Raw genomic sequence first — 16,704 nt, 5'->3', positions numbered from 1 at the left:
ATCACATATGGTATTTCCCTCTTTCAACCTCGCCATTATATTGCTAACACTTGGTTTAACAACCAGATTACCACACTAACAACCTGCCTCCGTTATCTACCAAAGGATCAACCATGCCAACTCCTATACAACCCGGATTTCTTAATTTGTGGTCGGTCCAAAATCTTGAAACCGCCAAACCTATACATTATTTGATACCAAAATTAAAATCAGTTTGACTGCCAAATAAAATGCAACTAGCACTTTTGATTCCACTAAAAAGACCGGTTAACAAAAAATCGAGTCAAATTCTCAAAACCGGTTTACAAGAGACGGGAGACTGCGGTTTCGTTGGTTATAAGCCCGGTTAAGGATGTGCGGTGCATGATGAACCGATCAATGGAGACGCCTTGCCTTTGAAATTAATTAGGGCTAAATTTAAACCGACCAGTTCGTAGCTAACCAAGTATCAAATTAAAATAAGTATATTACCGATCGGTTTTAAGTGAGAAACTGAAATCAAACCGAATTGACCAAATTTCGGCTCGTTTTTTCAGCACAAACACGTGAATTAGTGATGGATTCGGTCCTTGAGCCGACAGGAAAAAGTGATGGCCCTTCCTATGTTTTTTCAATGATGAACTTGTAAAGTACGAGAAGGCCAAATTTTTTTTTCGAATAAGAAGCAAAACACTTTACGTAACCAAGTTACAAAGCAAATCACAATCCATAACAATTCTTGGCTACAGATATGATTACGGTGAAATTTACCAAAACTCAAACCAAATCCACAGGTACAACTTAATAGCATATATAGAGAGAGATCCAACATACTATATTATAAGATCCCATCCCTGCCATACAACCATACAAAGAGAGAGAGTGTGTGGTCCAGTCCAGATAGCGCTGGACGGCGTTACTTCCAAGGAATATCGAAAAGCATTCAAGACTGGTTTGAGAAATGTCCAACGCCAAGTTTCTGAGCTTCGAGTTTAAGTGACTTGAGGTACTGAACAGCTTCATCAAGCACAGAAGCTGTATTCATCTCTTCTCCTCCCGGGACTATTCTCCTCAGCACTCCCATCATCTTCTTCATCTTTCTCCTTCCTTTCCCTTCATTGTTACAACTACTAGCACTCCCAGATAAACTATGCTTCCTTCTTGAGCTATTATTATAGCCATAGCTGGAGCAACACGATTCAGCTGATGTATTCCCATACTCCCTGAAAGAGTTACGAGCAGTGCTGCTGACCTCTTCTCCATCCTCATTTTCATAATCATCATCTTCATCTGTGCTCAAGAGGGCATCAATCTCATTAGGATCTTCTTGGTGAGAAGAGGATGATACTTCTTCTTCTTGTTGGTCATAGTTACCGTAACCTCCCGCAACGTACTCGTTCTGAAACATGGAAGCTAACCCGGAATTCACGAGCCTAGGTGTCAGCTCAGGATGGTACATCACTTGGCTGCTGCGGTGGTCATACGTCTGGTGGAAAACGACAAAGTTCTTAGGACAGACCGAAGAGGGTTGAAGTTCAACACCATGGAATGGTAACTTGGCACATGGTGGGAACAAAGCATCATAGGATGACGCTGTTGCATACGACGGGACATTGTTCATGTTTCCGTCTCCCATTTCGTCGGAGAAGTAGGGATACTGATTGTTCTGCATTAGAGAATGCCCGCCGTGCTAAGAGGTAAAATGTGAAAAAGAAAAAAAAAACAAGTCCTACACCCTTCAAGAAAACTGCGAGCTGCTTAATTCAGACGTCTTCAGAATACAAAATAACTCTTTTCCACCCAATTTCCGGAATCTCTAGAACCAGACTACGTTACAGGCTTAAGTAACTGTCTGAAATATTCTGCCTGCAAAAATTTAAAAAAGGAATGGTTCAACATCTAAGTAGCTGTAACCTTCTGTAGCATATGAAAATGTTTTGAAGTGGAAATGAAGTACAGTAAATGTTATGTACCTGACAAACTTGAACGGATTGGTAATTAGCAATGAAACATGCAGTCATCATAAAAGTTCCTATTTCCTTCAATGATCTGTTTCCCTTCTTGTTACCAACAATGCACATTCTCAAACACTAAAATAGTCACAACAACAGAGAGCTAGCTATTCCCGGAAAAAAAAACAAGGCCTGCAAAAGGATAGGAGAGGAAGATTCAATAGTTTTTTAAACAAAAGAAGAAAGTCCTACAGTAGAAACCAACATACTATTTATTGTTTTAATTAAACACAACAAAGATGAAGGCCAAAATGCTCAACCCAAAGGTAATAAAAAAAAGATACTAACTCACCTGAAAAGGAAGGAAATTTACAGAATAACGAGGAAAAAGACAACGAGACGAGTGCAAGTCCTGTTGAAAAACATGAAGAAGGATGTCCACGGCATCTTTGATTCTTCCCACTATTAGTTTTGAGTTGTGTCTCTACAACCCTCGTTCCTCTTCTCTTACAAAAACTGCATAAACAAACAAAATTAGGACCAAATGCTATTAATTAAAATAATCACAGGTACAAAGTTGAAAGGCACTGAAACCAAGGCAAAATCCCAAAAAAAAAAATATCTAATACTGAAAAAATAAGCAGAGAAACCAAAACACAGAGGATGTCTGATTCACGAAACAAAAGCATACAACTTTATGCATCTGCGTACGATGAAGAGAGCAACCATGAACCAAAGACAATAACAACTGGATCAAGGATAAATGTTTTATCTTTCTCACTAAAACGACATACTGATCACCAAAACAGAACATAATCTTCAAGCGATCATGAATAGTTTATTCGGAAGTACAAAGAAAAAGAAACAGAACATAAACACAGAACATTTAACCTGAAAAAAGAAGTATCGCAATTTACTCGAGGGAGAGATACAAACAATCATCTGAGTAAATAGACCATAGCATAGATAGCAAAGCAATCAGATCATCAGATTAAAAACATATAAGAAAAAAAAAACCTTAAATAAGTCAAAATTTGCGGCGGTAGGAAGAAGCAAAATGATCATATACCTGTAGAAATCAAAAACCTTTGGAATATAGAAGAAGAAGAAGAAGAATGAAAATGGATCTTTTCTGCGTAGAACTCAAGCTGAAAGGCTGATCGAAAGAAGTTGCAGGGGGTAAGAAGATCTAGAAAGAGAGAAGGAGGAGCTCGCGACAATAGGAGTAATAGTGACAGAGTCTGGTGCGGTTTGTTTGTTTTTGTTTTGTTTCTCCACTCCCATTTAATCACACTCTTACATATATATACTAGGATAAGATCCGGGCCTTGCACGGAATGAAGTTGTTATTTTTAATATGTTTTGGAGAATGAAACAATAGTTCGATTTCATTTGGATTATGGGTGTTTAATCCGGATATCAGATTGGTTTTGGTTAGGTTCGGTTTTTTCGGTATTTCGGTTAGTAAAATATAACTACTATTCTAAATCCATATTTACTTCGGTTTGATTTGGTTTATATATCGTTGTTTTCAGTTTATTCGGTTTTATACCAAAAACATAATTATTTAGTTTGAGATCATATTATATGTTATACGAATTTTAAAGTCATGTTGTCAAAAAATCATTTAACTAAAATATTATAAATTTAAATAAAAGAATAAAAAACGGAAAAATGCTTCTATTATCTAATAAAATAATTAAATCTAGAATTAATATCAAAGCTCTAAATTTTGGAAAAAAAAAACAGAAGCATGAAAGAAACTTTTTTCTATTCTTTCATATTTAGTGTTCATCAAATTAATATGTCTTTGATTGAATACAATTCTGTTTATTTAAAGATAAAAAAGTTGTAAAAAATTTCAACTAATTGTTGTCCATCAAATTTATAATTTTTACTTCAATTTAGTTAATGTTAAAATAAAACAGAAAAAGACTAAGAAAATAAGAAGTCTCAGTTGCAGTAAATTGTTACTTAATTATAGTTCAAGTGATTTACAAATTAAAATTATAGTTCAACTCATATAACAATTAGATATTCATGCGTCGTTATAAATATATACATATTACATGTTTCAGTTTAATCGGTTTCAATATGAAAAATTTAATAAGTTTATAATTTATAAATGTTCTTGAAAATTCATTGAAAGTTTTGAAATGAAAATATTTATGTAATCTTATATGGTATTTAGTTTAATCTATATATATTTGTTTTATTATTAAATAATAGTTTTCACTCATATGGTTTTAAAATCATGTGTATCTTTTTATAATAAAAATGTTAAACCCTTGATCATTAATTTTAACATAATAATTCTAATAGTTTTAGTCATTTATTTTCATTTTTCTAAATTTAAAATATAACATATACAAAAAATCTAAATTTTAATTTATAGCTAATTTAATTGTTTAATTTATTTTAATAATATAAAATTAAACAAAAAATGATGTAGGAGATATAAATTGTTATAAAATCTTTATTATTAAATCATTAGTTGTCATATATATATTAGTCATTTATGGTAATTCCGTAGGTTTTATTTAAGGAAAGAAAAGGAAATATTAATTATATCTAACGGAACAATCATAAATGCTTCTAACGTAGATATCACTAGATCTTGACCCGTGCGATCGCACGGGTATTAATTTTCAGTTTTAGTTTTTTTTTATTTATACTATATAGTATATTGCTGACAAAAAAATACTAAATAGTATATTTGTAACATTTATCGTTTTATATTAACTAAGCTAGGGATGGGTATTTAGGTATCCATTCGAATTCGGTTAAAATCTATTCGGGTTTGAGATTTTTGAGTTTAAAGATTCTAGCTCTATTCGGGTATTTATAAACTTTGGTTCCGGTTTGATTCTGATCTTTACGGGTTTTATAACCCGTTTAAATTATTTTTAAATTTTTAAATATATATATAACTTTAAATATCCCTAAATCTAAAAAAATATAACATGTAATTGAGTAATGTAAGCCAAAGTACATAAATTAAAAATTAAAATAGGTTTAACTTAATTATTTGGATGAAGAATAAAAATATATATTTTAAGTATTTTTGGTGTTTTGATTATTGTTTATCTACTTTAGATGTTTACTTTTGACTATTTTTTATATTTCGAATATTTTAAACAACTTAAAATATCTTATATCTTGGATATTAACTCGAAAATAGCTTAACATATTGAAGTATATAAATATGATTTAAATACATTCGAATATCCGAAATTTTTTCGTTCGGATAAGGTTTGGTTATGGTTCTCTAGATACCAAAATGGTAAATCCGTTTGGATATTATCTAGTTTCGGTTCAAATTTGGTAATATATTTTTTCGTTCAGATTTGTTAAATGAAGAGTTGGTATTATAATTTCCATGAATTGTTTGTCCAATAAAAATGTATTTTTTGAATTTGTCATTGATTTAATTAAGAAGTTAACGAAGTGTATTTAATTCAAATTTAATTTTAGAAAACACATTAATGTAAGTGGAAAAGACAAAACATTAAAATATGAAGTATTATTTAATCGTGTATTTAATTCAAATTTAATTTTGAAAACGCATTAATCAAAGTGAAAAATACAAAGCATTAAAATAAGAAGTATTATTTAATATCAGTGGCATGGAAGTGTAAATAACACTGAAAACTAAGATGCATTTTAAAAGTGTACTTCTATTTTAATAATAGAGATATCATATCATCATATCATATCATAAAGGTTTTATTTATTTTCCTATTTTGAATTTATGATGAGGCTGAACACATGTCAGTTTAATACCTTTTGCATAAATATTTATGTATTTGTATGGTATATAGTTTAATTATATATATATTAATCTTAATATTTATTAAATAAGATTTCCTACTTATATGATTTTGTAATTATTTGTATCTTGTCGTAACAAAACTTTAAACCATAGTCACAAAAATTTCAATGTGAGATTTTTAATAGTTTTAGTAATTTATAGTCATTTTAAAAATTTTAAAATATAACACATACGAAAAAATCTAAATTTTTATTATTAATTTATTTTAATAAATTATTTTTTTTAAATGATAAAGGATACTCTATTCTATTTTTATCAAATTTTTATTATTCAGAATCATTAATTGTCATATATATACTTTAGATACATTAGGAAATTCCGTAATTTTATTTAAGGAAATATTGAAGAGCATTAATAATTAATTTATTGTTAGTTTAATAAAAAGCTTATTATATATTTATATGGACCAATCTATATCTCTAAGGGTTCTAAGAAGCATTGTGGTGATGACACATGACTACACCAAATGTTATAATGCTTCTATTTTAATATATAGAGGATATGTGGATGTTTAAAGGTTTTTTTTTTTGTAAAACAAATTTTAATAAAAACCAGAAGCCGGCAAAAAGATAATAAAACCAGAAAATGGGGTGTGATTGGTAGTTGATGTGGGTATTCTCCACAATCCTATTATTTCTAAAGCACCAAAATGAGAACAATCAAACTTTAATTTATTTTTAAAAACCACAGTTCTTAAAATAACATACAGCAGTACAGCTGTATAAGTGCTCTGCAGAGCCAAATGTCCAAAGCAAATTTTTAGTTATTTCCATAAAATTCTAATCAATAAAATCTAAAGCTACAACAAAAAGTCTACATATTTTTTGTTACAGCAATAATTTTGAAGGTATAGCCATTACTAATCCGACCCAAAACAAGCAAAAAGAGGTTAACTTTTGTGGAATTTTCAGAATTATCAACTTTTTGCACTCCTTTTAATATTGATTCATCCCAGATCAAATCTTCGACAAACTACGTCTTCTTTCGAGTTAATAATTAAAGAATAGATCGTGACTAGAGAGAAAAAGCTCTAACTTCTGACTAGAAATAGAGATTCACCGCTCGGTGGCCGGTGGCCTCTGCCGCCGGTTACCACCCCTGCTTTTTACTTTTTTTTCTTCGGCTTTCTTTGCATGTCTGTTACATCGGCATTGTTAGTTCATCGGAGCTGCATGTCCGTTTTCTCTTCCAGTATCGCATCCATCGACGGATGGATGACTGGCTTTAGACTCTGAGGCCGTGCCGTTCTTCTTTGGCGGTGGTCGCCGGCTATCATGGATTCCATAAGAGCGTTCGAGCGGTGTGAAGGTTTCGATTTGTGGTTGGTGGCCTTTGGTTGGGTGAGATCTCGAGTATACTTGATTGACGCTCCCCAAAGCCTAGGCGTGTGAGTGTAAGATGCTGATCCCTTATTCCTCTAACACAATTGTTGGAGGTGGGTTCGGTGTTATCGTGGTGGTGTTCAAATCCCGGTAGTGTCCGGTGGTCAAGTGTGTTGGTTTTATTACCGTGATGACTGAATATTGGTCCAAACGGTGGAGGCTCGTGTCTCGGAAATTCCATGTGTCCGGTCGATTCCGGTGAAGCGACGTGTATCGGTTCCGGCGGCGTTGCTAAGCCGTTTGTGATGACGCCGATTCCAATCCTTTGCCACGTTTATCTCTTGCGGCTCTCTGCGCAACACGTGGTGATGGAGGTGATAGGTTTAGATCACATAGTTTTGGGCTTGCGACTTGCTCTGTTGGGTGTGTATAGTTTAGGTCTTTGTTGGGCTCCTTTGTTTTTAGTTTAGTTGTGATGTTTGTTTGGTTGCCTAATCTCTAGGCTTTGTATGATGTGTATGTGGGCTTTAGTCCCTTTAATAATATCTTTAGATGAAAAAAAAAATGTCTTCTTTCGAGTTATAGAAGAAATATAAAAAATTTAAATAAAATATATGAGTTTATAAATAGTACAGTAGTTCTTTTAGATCTAAATAAGTGATGTTTTAAATTTTGCACACATGTAAATTAAATACATACTATGATTTATTTAGTTTTTGTTAGTTTTTTGTTTCTCAGTAAAATTTTACCATTTATGTTTTTATATTTTTATTATATTTTTATTTTTAAATAAATACATTAGTTGTCTAAGTAAAACTTCTATTATTACATATATCAAAACCGTAACACAAATTTACATGAATTTGCATGATTCTAATGTCAAACTTTTCTAATTCAAATTTTATTCAGTCGGAGAACGAGAATTCAGATACAGTTACAAGTTTAATTTGTGTAAAATTTGCTAATTCAATTTATTACATTCGCGCAACTAAACCATCATATTCTTCTAATCAATTTTTGCCATTCTTAAGAATTGATTACTAATGCAGCGTGATTCATACTTTCCTATTTTGATTTTACTTTATTTTCCATTTATGATTTTTACTTAAGATAATTGTTAGTTTTCCTTTTCTTTAATAAGGCTTATGGTTAAACCCTAAAGACCTAGGACTTTTACGATAGCTATATATATGATGATCTCTTGGCTTTTTAGGACACATTATGATTATTGATTTATAAAACATTGGTTTTTGTTTTAAACCCTTGATTACGGCTAGTTCATTGGTTGAACTCAACGGATTCAAGTTCATAGGTTCTTTTGGGCATTCTCAGACTAAACAATTGATCATATCCCTATCGGTTACTATCCTTTACTCTATCAGTTGGTATCAGAAGACAGGTGTTTTAGATCCTTATCTAAAACACGATTCGATGGCACCAAGGAAGTTGACGGACGATCAACTCAAAGAAATTCGACAGATGCTTGAGATGTTCACTGTCGGACTACAAGCGGCGTTCCAAACCTCGGTGGAAACCGCCTTGACTACCGTTCTCCAAGCGCAATGTGATCAACGTGCTGCTCCGAGAAACCAGCAACAAGCTAGGCCATACAACATCCGGTTTGAAGAATCTGACGAAGAAGATATAGTTGAAAATTTATTTGCTGATCAACACCAGGATCAACGCGTGCATCGCAACCATGCTGATCAACAGGAGGACCGTCGCGAGGAACATGATCCACGACCACACCCTCCGAATCGATGGGAGTCTAGCTTTCAGACCAATATTCCAGAGTTTGCTGGAACATAAAACCCTGAAGACTTTATCGATTGGTTGAATATTGTTGAAGAGATTCTTGAGTTTCGTCAAGTACCCGATGATGTTCGAGTTCCACTCGTCGCAAATCGATTCAAAGGACGAGCCATGGCGTGGTGGCAACAACTCAAAGAAACAACGCGTAAAGAGAACAAACCTCGTATTAATTCATGGGCGCATCTAACTAAACACATACGTAGGAGTTTTCTTCCGTTCAACTATGAACGTACCTTGTACAACAAGTTACAAATCTTCGTCAAGGAACACGTTTATGACTATGCTACGGAGTTTTTCTACATGCCTGCTAGGATGACTTCGGGAGAGAATCAACAACAACTCATTGCTTGTTTTGTTGGTGGCTTGCGATCCCAGTTACAGGTAGCGCTGGCACAATTTAACCATTCTTCTGTCTCTGAGGCACATCAGCGAGCTGTTTCAATAGAGCTCCAGCTTCGCTCGTCTTGGTCATCAACAAGCCGCGCACGTTTTCCTTAGTCCAACGAGAGCAACAATCAACAAAATACAGAGTTGCAGCCTTCGGATACTACCAAGACGGCAGCTGCTTCCACATCAGAAACAATAGCCAACTCTCGATCTGCTCGCACCAATGCATTACGTTGTTATTCTTGCGGGGAACAAGGACACATTCAAACCGCTTGTCCTAAAAACCCGAAGCGCGGGCTCCTTGCTCATGAACAAGAAGATAGCGAACCATATTACGACGATTTTGACGATGATGATGATGATGATACTGAGATGATACAGGGTGATGTTGGTCTCAACTTAGTCCTCCGCCGTAATTGCCTCCTTCCGAAAGCATCTCAAGAATCGTGGCTCCGCACCAACTTGTTTCGTTCAACCTGCACCATTAACAGTAGAGTCTGCAAGCTCATTATTGATTCTGGTAGTTGTACTAATGTCATGTCTCAGGATGCAGCTCAGAAACTTGGTCTTACTGTCACTCCACATCCATCACCTTACCCACTTGCTTGGCTTAATAATGGTACGGAAATCAATGTGTCAAAGCAAGTTCTCGTCTCTTTCTCCATCGGTAATTACAAAGACTCTGTAATGTGTGATGTAATTCCTATGGACGCCTGTCACTTGCTCCTCGGTAGACCTTGGCAGTTTGATCGAGATGCCATTCATCGTGGCAAGGCAAATACTTACATTTTTTTGTTTGACAATCGCACTGTTACATTGATTCCTTTTAAGGAACAATCAGAACAGAGTATTCCCGCGAGTGGGGCTTCGTCAAAGGATCTTGCGCCGTCGGCTAAATCACTCTTGACACTTCCCAAGAACGACTTTGAGAAGCAATTACATGACGTCGACGTCCTTTGGGCTCTTGTCGCTACACCAGCATCAACGACATTAACTAGTGAAACATCTTCGGCATTCGACCCGTTACTGCAAGAATTCAGTGACGTTTTCCCTACTGAACTTCTAGGTGATTTGCCTCCGTTACGGGACATACAACACCATATTGATTTGGTTCCGAATGCTGTACTTCCCAACAGGCCGCATTATCGAATGAGCCCGCAAGAGCATGACGAGCTTCGCCGCCAAGTTGAGGAGCTTCTTCACAAGGGTCACATTCGCGAAAGCCCTGAGCCCTGCTGCCGTACCTGCCTTGCTCATCCCAAAGAAAGACGGCTCCTGGCGAATGTGTGTTGATAGCCGTGCGATCAACAAGATCACAGTTCTTTACAGATTTCCTATTTCGCGCTTAGATGATCTCCTTGATCAGATCGGCAAAGCAACGGTTTTCACCAAGCTTGATTTAAAAAGTGGTTATCACCAGATTTGCATACGTCTTGGAGATGAATGGAAGACCGCTTTCAAAACGCGTGAATGTCTTTTTGAGTGGACGGTCATGCCGTTTGGTCTCTCAAATGCTCCTAGTACTTTTTTGAGAGTCATGAACCAAGCTCTCCGACCTTTTATTGGCAAATACGTCGTCGTCTATTTTGACGATATCCTAATTTTTAGTGATGACTTGCCTAGCCACTTAACACACTTGAGGAACGTTCTTGAAGTTTTGCGGCATGAGAAGCTTTTTGCTGCTAGTCACAAGTGTGTCTTTGGAGTGAATCATGTCCTTTTTCTGGGTTACATCGTCTCCAGCAAAGGATTACAGGTTGATCCAAGCAAAGTCGAAGCTATTAAGTCATGGCCAGTTCCGCGTTTTATCAGTGAAGTACGAAGCTTTCATGGACTGGTATCTTTTTATCGGAGATTCGTCCACCACTTTAGCAATATTGCAGCATCTCTTACGGATTGTATGAAAGGCTCCTCGTTTATCTGGACTACAGAAGCAAATACAGCCTTTGAAGATCTCAAAGAATGCCTTGTGTCTGCTAAAATATTGGTGCTACCAGATTTTACTCAAGTGTTTGAACTACACTGTGATGCTTGTAAGTTCGGGATCGGAGCAGTGCTTAGTCAGTTGGGGCATCCTATTGCGTTCTTCAGCGAGAAGATAGCTGGTTCTCGTGCTCGTTATACTACGTACGATGTGGAATTTTATGCGATTGTGCAGGCTATTAAACATTGGAGGCATTATCTTTTCCATCAAGAATTCATTTTCTACACTGATCATGATGCTTTGAAGCACTTAGGAAGTCAAGATAAGATCTCTTCGCGTCATGCCTCTTGGATAGCTTTCCTTCAGCAGTTTACGTTTGTGATAAAACACATGTCTGGCAAGTTCAATAAAGTTGCCGATGCATTGAGCCGAAGGCATTCATTGTTAGCGACGTTGCAGGTTTCTGTTCCTGGCTTCGCTATCTTACCAGACCTCTATGCCTTTGATCCGTATTTTGGACCAATTTGGTCTTCTCTCCACGAAGGTTTCCACGATGAGTTTGTCTTACAGGATGACTTTATCTTTCGAGGCACTCGTCTATGTGTTCCGGAAGGTAGTTTGCGCCTTAAGATTATTGAGGAGTTACATGAGGAAGGGCACGTTGGCAGGGATCGAACTTTACAGCTCGTCACTGATTCATATTTCTGGCCAACTCTACGAAGAGATGTTTATCGTTTTGTTGAGCGGTGCGTGGTGTGTCAACGTTCAAAGGGCCATGCATCAAACTCTGGTCTTTACTTACCTCTTCCCATTCCACCGTAACCATGGTCTGATGTAAGTATGGACTTCGTTTTGGGTCTTCCCCGTACACAACGAGGACACGATTCCATATTTGTCGTGGTTGATCGTTTTTCAAAGATGGCGCATTTTATTCCTTGCAAGAAAACTACAGACGCAGTACAAGTGGTTGGACTCTTCTTCCGGGAGATCTATCGCCTTCACGGCTTGCCTTTATCTATTGTTTCGGATAGAGATTCTCGTTTTCTCAGTCACTTTTGGCGTTCCCTGTGGCATCTTCTGTGAACAAGTCTTGATATGAGTTCAGCTTATCATCCTCAGACAGATGAACAAACAGAGGTCACTAACCGTACACTAGGAGATATACTTCGCTGTCTGGTCATCGATAACATCAAATCTTGGGATAATGTTCTGTGCCAAGTGGAGTTTGCTCATAACCATGCGGTTAACAAGATCACTCGTTTTAGTCCATTTCGTGTGGTATACGGCATCATTCCGCGTGGTCCTCTTGATTTGGGTGTGGCTCCAGACGCGTTAAGGGATCATGGTCAAGCAATGGATTTTGTGGCTAACGTTTCACAAATACATACTCAAGTCCACGACAACTTACAACTCTCTTCTGCAAAGTATAAAGCAAGTGTTGATCGACACAAACGATTCAAGGTTGGAGATCGTGTTTGGGCAGTCCTTACTCGTGAACGTTTTGCAGCTCGTGAGTATAATAAACTGAAGTCTCGGAAGATAGGTCCTTTGGAAGTGATTGAGAAGATAAATGCTAATGCCTATCGTCTATTGTTGCCGCCTACTGCTCAGTTTTCTGATGTTTTCAACGTCAAACACCTCATTCCGTTTATAGAGCAAGACAACACTGAAGATCCGAGGTCGGATCTTTCTCTACCCCGGGTGACCTGATGCAGCGTGATTCATACTTTCCTATTTTGATTTTACTTTATTTTCCATTTATGATTTTTAATAATTGTTAGTTTTCCTTTTCTTTAATAAGGCTTATGGTTAAACCCTAAAGACCTAGGACTTTTACGATAGCTATATATATGATGATCTCTTGGCTTTGTAGAACACATTATGATTATTGATTTATAAAACATTGGTTTTTGTTTTAATCCCTTGATTACGGCTAGTTCATTGGTTGAACTCAACGGATTCAAGTTCATAGGTTCTTTTGGGCATTCTCAGACTAAACAATTGATCATGTCCCTATCGGTTACTATCATTTACTCTATTAATTACCATTCTCAACAATCAACAATACCTCATAAATATGAGGTTCTCTTTGTTGTCTTGGATGTCGAAAATTTCAAGTCGTCTTCGGAATACTTAGCTTTCGATAAACTCGTTGGAACTTATAATCATTATTGTCGATTAAGTGCTAAACGGACATAAGAAGAAGACACCTTTACTAAGAAGATCTCAGATTAACCGAGCTATACATACTGTCAAGCCGTTATGAACCATGCAGAAAAACTGGTTGATTTCACCACCACAAACGATTCAGAGTGTATTCCATAACCTGTAAAGAAAGTCATAGCACTCAACTGCAACAGACTACGCAAATTTTTACAGTGCCAAAAATTGAACACGATTAAATGTTTGACATAGAGACGATCAATGATCCCCGAAAACCGTCTCCACATCTGTAATCTGCGAAAACTAGAAACCGATAATGACATGCAATAAACATAATGCATCCAAATAACTTATATAAAATCAAACTAGTATGTTATGTCTCGCATCATCTGCTAATTAGTATACTATTAACTATTAAGGGCATGACAGATTTCTCTCTTACCACCCGCAAACGCAGCTTTTACGGTTCGCAGCGGTTGTTAGCGTTTCGAAACGATCATAAAAACGCTATAAATCGCTTCAAACCGCTCCGAACCTCTTAAAATCAAAAGCTGGTTTCAGCTAGCGTTTGCGGTTGCGGGAGGATAATTTTTTTTCTTTAAAAACAAAATAAATAAAAATAATACTAAAAATATCCAATAAATTTTTTAAATTGAAACAATAGAAATTGTAAAATGTATACATATTACATTTTAGTTTATATTATAAAATTTCAAACCAAAATATTTTCTATAAATTTTTAAAATTTAATAATATGAATTTATAAATATAAATTTTTTATTTATTATATTTTTATAATTTTAAATTTTTAGAATTATATAAAATGTAAATATTTTTAATTTATTATTTAACAGATGTTACGTTTGGTAGTTTACCAGTTATAAGGATCCCGTAAATACAACAATTACTAACCGATGTACCATTTGTACAAATTTCTAAAAAACGTTTGAAACCGCAACCATCCGTACCCGTAAACTCCCGCAACTGCAAACGCAACTGCTGCGCTTAAACCAGTCAGACCCTAAGTGTAGAATTTATACAGCTTATACAAACGTTGACCAAAAAATATACTACTTATATAGACGTTTATCATACTATTCTCAAAAATAAAGTTTACAGAAATGCATGTATTTCACTAATTCATTATGTGGATATATATTTTTCCTTTTTCTTTTTTTTGTGGATATATATTTTTCAATTAAGAATTATAAACGAAAAGTTTATAAAATAACAATAATTAATATGTTAAGAGATGTTTTGGTTAAAATCAAATAAACAGTGTGGAAACAATAGGAGAGCGAAGGGGAGCACGCGTGAGAGGATGGACAGAAGAGAGTCAAACACGGGGAGTGTGAGCCGTTAGATGAAGCAATCTGAGTGGTTCATGTTCAATGCGGGCATGATGGTGACCGTAGGATTGCGATAGCACGCGTGAAAAGCTTTCTGGGTCCCCCCACTCAAACTTCACAATTTTTTTGGGTATGTACTTAAAATAATATAATGATGATAAATTGTAGTTGTACGTAATAATCGACGACGCGAGATACTCATGATCTCTTTGGGCTCTTGCTCCAACCCATACTTCCAAGTAACGTATGCTTAGTTCAAAGCAAACCTCATGATTTCCCTCTGTACATTTGAGCTGCAATAGTCAGCTTGAAAACAACATAGAGATCGAGTGTCTGACGCAAATGTTGGCATGCGGGTTTGTGTTTTCCCCCCTCCACTAATTTGATTTGATTGGTAGCGACAAAAAATTACACTGTTGTGTTTTAAATCTCTGTTTGTTTTGCTACTAATCACGCAAACACTGTGAGATTTGGTAGAAAAGTAAACATTTACTTTGGTACAAGTTTGTTTGCTACTAATCACGCAGACAGTAACTGAGATTTGGTAGAAAAGTAACAATTTAATATATGATACAAAAGTAAACCAAGTTGTCTTGGCCTAGTGATAAAAGGGCTCCGGCTGGAGCTTCCGTTCTGGGTTCGATTCCACTTGGCCACCAGGGCTAGCGTTAAATCGCAAGAATATGTGGATTGTCGTCGGCTTCAGGAGGATTAGTCTTGGGCCTAGAAAGCTTTTGGATCACCCCCTGATTAAACACAAAAAAAAAGATACAAAAGTAATAACGACCGTGTACACATATGAGTCGTGTGGTTTTAGCTCAGATCATTATTTGGAGTATTCAGACTTCAAGGTTTGATTAAAAAAAGACTTCAAGGTAACGACATGCCACATTGTTTTGAGCTTTAATCAACAGAACCGACCATTTTAACAACAGAAAGATGGGTATATTATTATTATTTTTTTTGAAAAAAGATGGGTATATTATTATTATCAATAATAATACATCAAACAAAACAAAAATATCTAATATTATACATTTCGGTGAAACTACTATTTCATTTGGGATGGACCGAACTGTAAGAAAATGAGTATTTACAAATGTCCGATTTTTTTCTTTTTTGTCGGCAAACTTTTTATTATACATTAGAAAATATTATACAACGTTTTTCCATTTTACAACATAACTTGAGTTTGTAATCCTACCTTCTTTAGCTAAGTTATCTGCAATAACATTACAAGATCTTTTGATTTTTTGAAAACAAAAATTGTATTCGTTCCCTTCTGCCAGATAGGCAATGTCTTTCACATGAGTTGGGCAATAAGTTGGGCAATGAGATCTTGTTGTGTTGTTATAAGGAGTTCGATAGGACCTTTTTGAGAGGGTATCGTAGAGGTCGGAAGAGTCTCCACAAAAAGTAACTGTGTGATATCCAAGCATCCTCATTTGAACGATCGCCATCCTCAGTGCTTCAGCTTCGGCTTCTAGTGGTGAATTGACTGGGTATATTGCTGCTTTTCCTTCCAATATAGCTTTTCCTTCAGTATTAAAAAGAGCCCATCCAATTCCAGCCTTGTCTCTCGGCGACGTCCAAGAACCATCTACAAAACAGCACAAAGCATTAGTTTTACTAATTATATCCTCAATGGTGCTGTGTCTTCCAGATGCAGCATTAGTAGCATTGATCTCAGGTGATTCAACTTGTAACTCATTTTCCTCTGATCTTTTCCTCCAAACATTATAGTCAACCAATGCTTGGTTAATTACATCAGGTATAGATTTTCTCTTTCCATTGAAAATTAAATCGTTTCTCATTTTCCAAATCCTCCAACCTATGAAAGGGAAAATACTTGCATCCTTTACTTGGTTGTTACCGAGGGTAAGCATCATGCTTACATTTTCTATCAATGAGTTACTTATTAAATTGTCACCTGATATTTGGATAGGTGGCGTCAAATTCCATATTTCTTTGCTGACTCTGCATT

General features: G+C 35.7%; 1 protein-coding gene across 2 annotated transcripts; it reads right to left on the bottom strand.

The window, feature by feature from the left end:
- Positions 1-684: 684 nt before the first annotated feature.
- Positions 685-3,211, bottom strand: LOC108860118 (transcription factor bHLH144). Of its 2 annotated transcripts, XM_057010418.1 has the most exons (5): positions 3,001-3,211; positions 2,823-2,873; positions 2,284-2,447; positions 1,953-2,123; positions 685-1,845 (listed from the first exon to the last, which is right to left on the bottom strand). In XM_057010418.1, the coding sequence occupies exon 5, from the start codon at positions 1,649-1,651 to the stop codon at positions 923-925; it is 729 nt and encodes a 242-aa protein (XP_056866398.1). In that variant the 5' UTR covers positions 1,652-1,845; positions 1,953-2,123; positions 2,284-2,447; positions 2,823-2,873; positions 3,001-3,211; the 3' UTR covers positions 685-922. The 2 variants fall into 2 exon arrangements, with proteins under 2 accessions (XP_056866398.1, XP_056866397.1); XM_057010417.1 differs by lacking the exon at positions 2,823-2,873.
- Between the last annotated feature and the right edge of the window lie 13,493 nt (positions 3,212-16,704).

This window comes from Raphanus sativus, chromosome 5, assembly GCF_000801105.2.
Source record: "Raphanus sativus cultivar WK10039 chromosome 5, ASM80110v3, whole genome shotgun sequence".
Classification (NCBI taxonomy): domain Eukaryota; kingdom Viridiplantae; phylum Streptophyta; class Magnoliopsida; order Brassicales; family Brassicaceae; genus Raphanus; species Raphanus sativus.
This window is presented reverse-complemented; position numbering and strand designations above follow the sequence as displayed.

Bases quoted from the DNA above. Each gene is read 5' to 3' on its own strand.
- LOC108860118 (XM_057010418.1), bottom strand. From the start codon at position 1,651: ATGCAGAACAATCAGTATCCCTACTTCTCCGACGAAATGGGAGACGGA.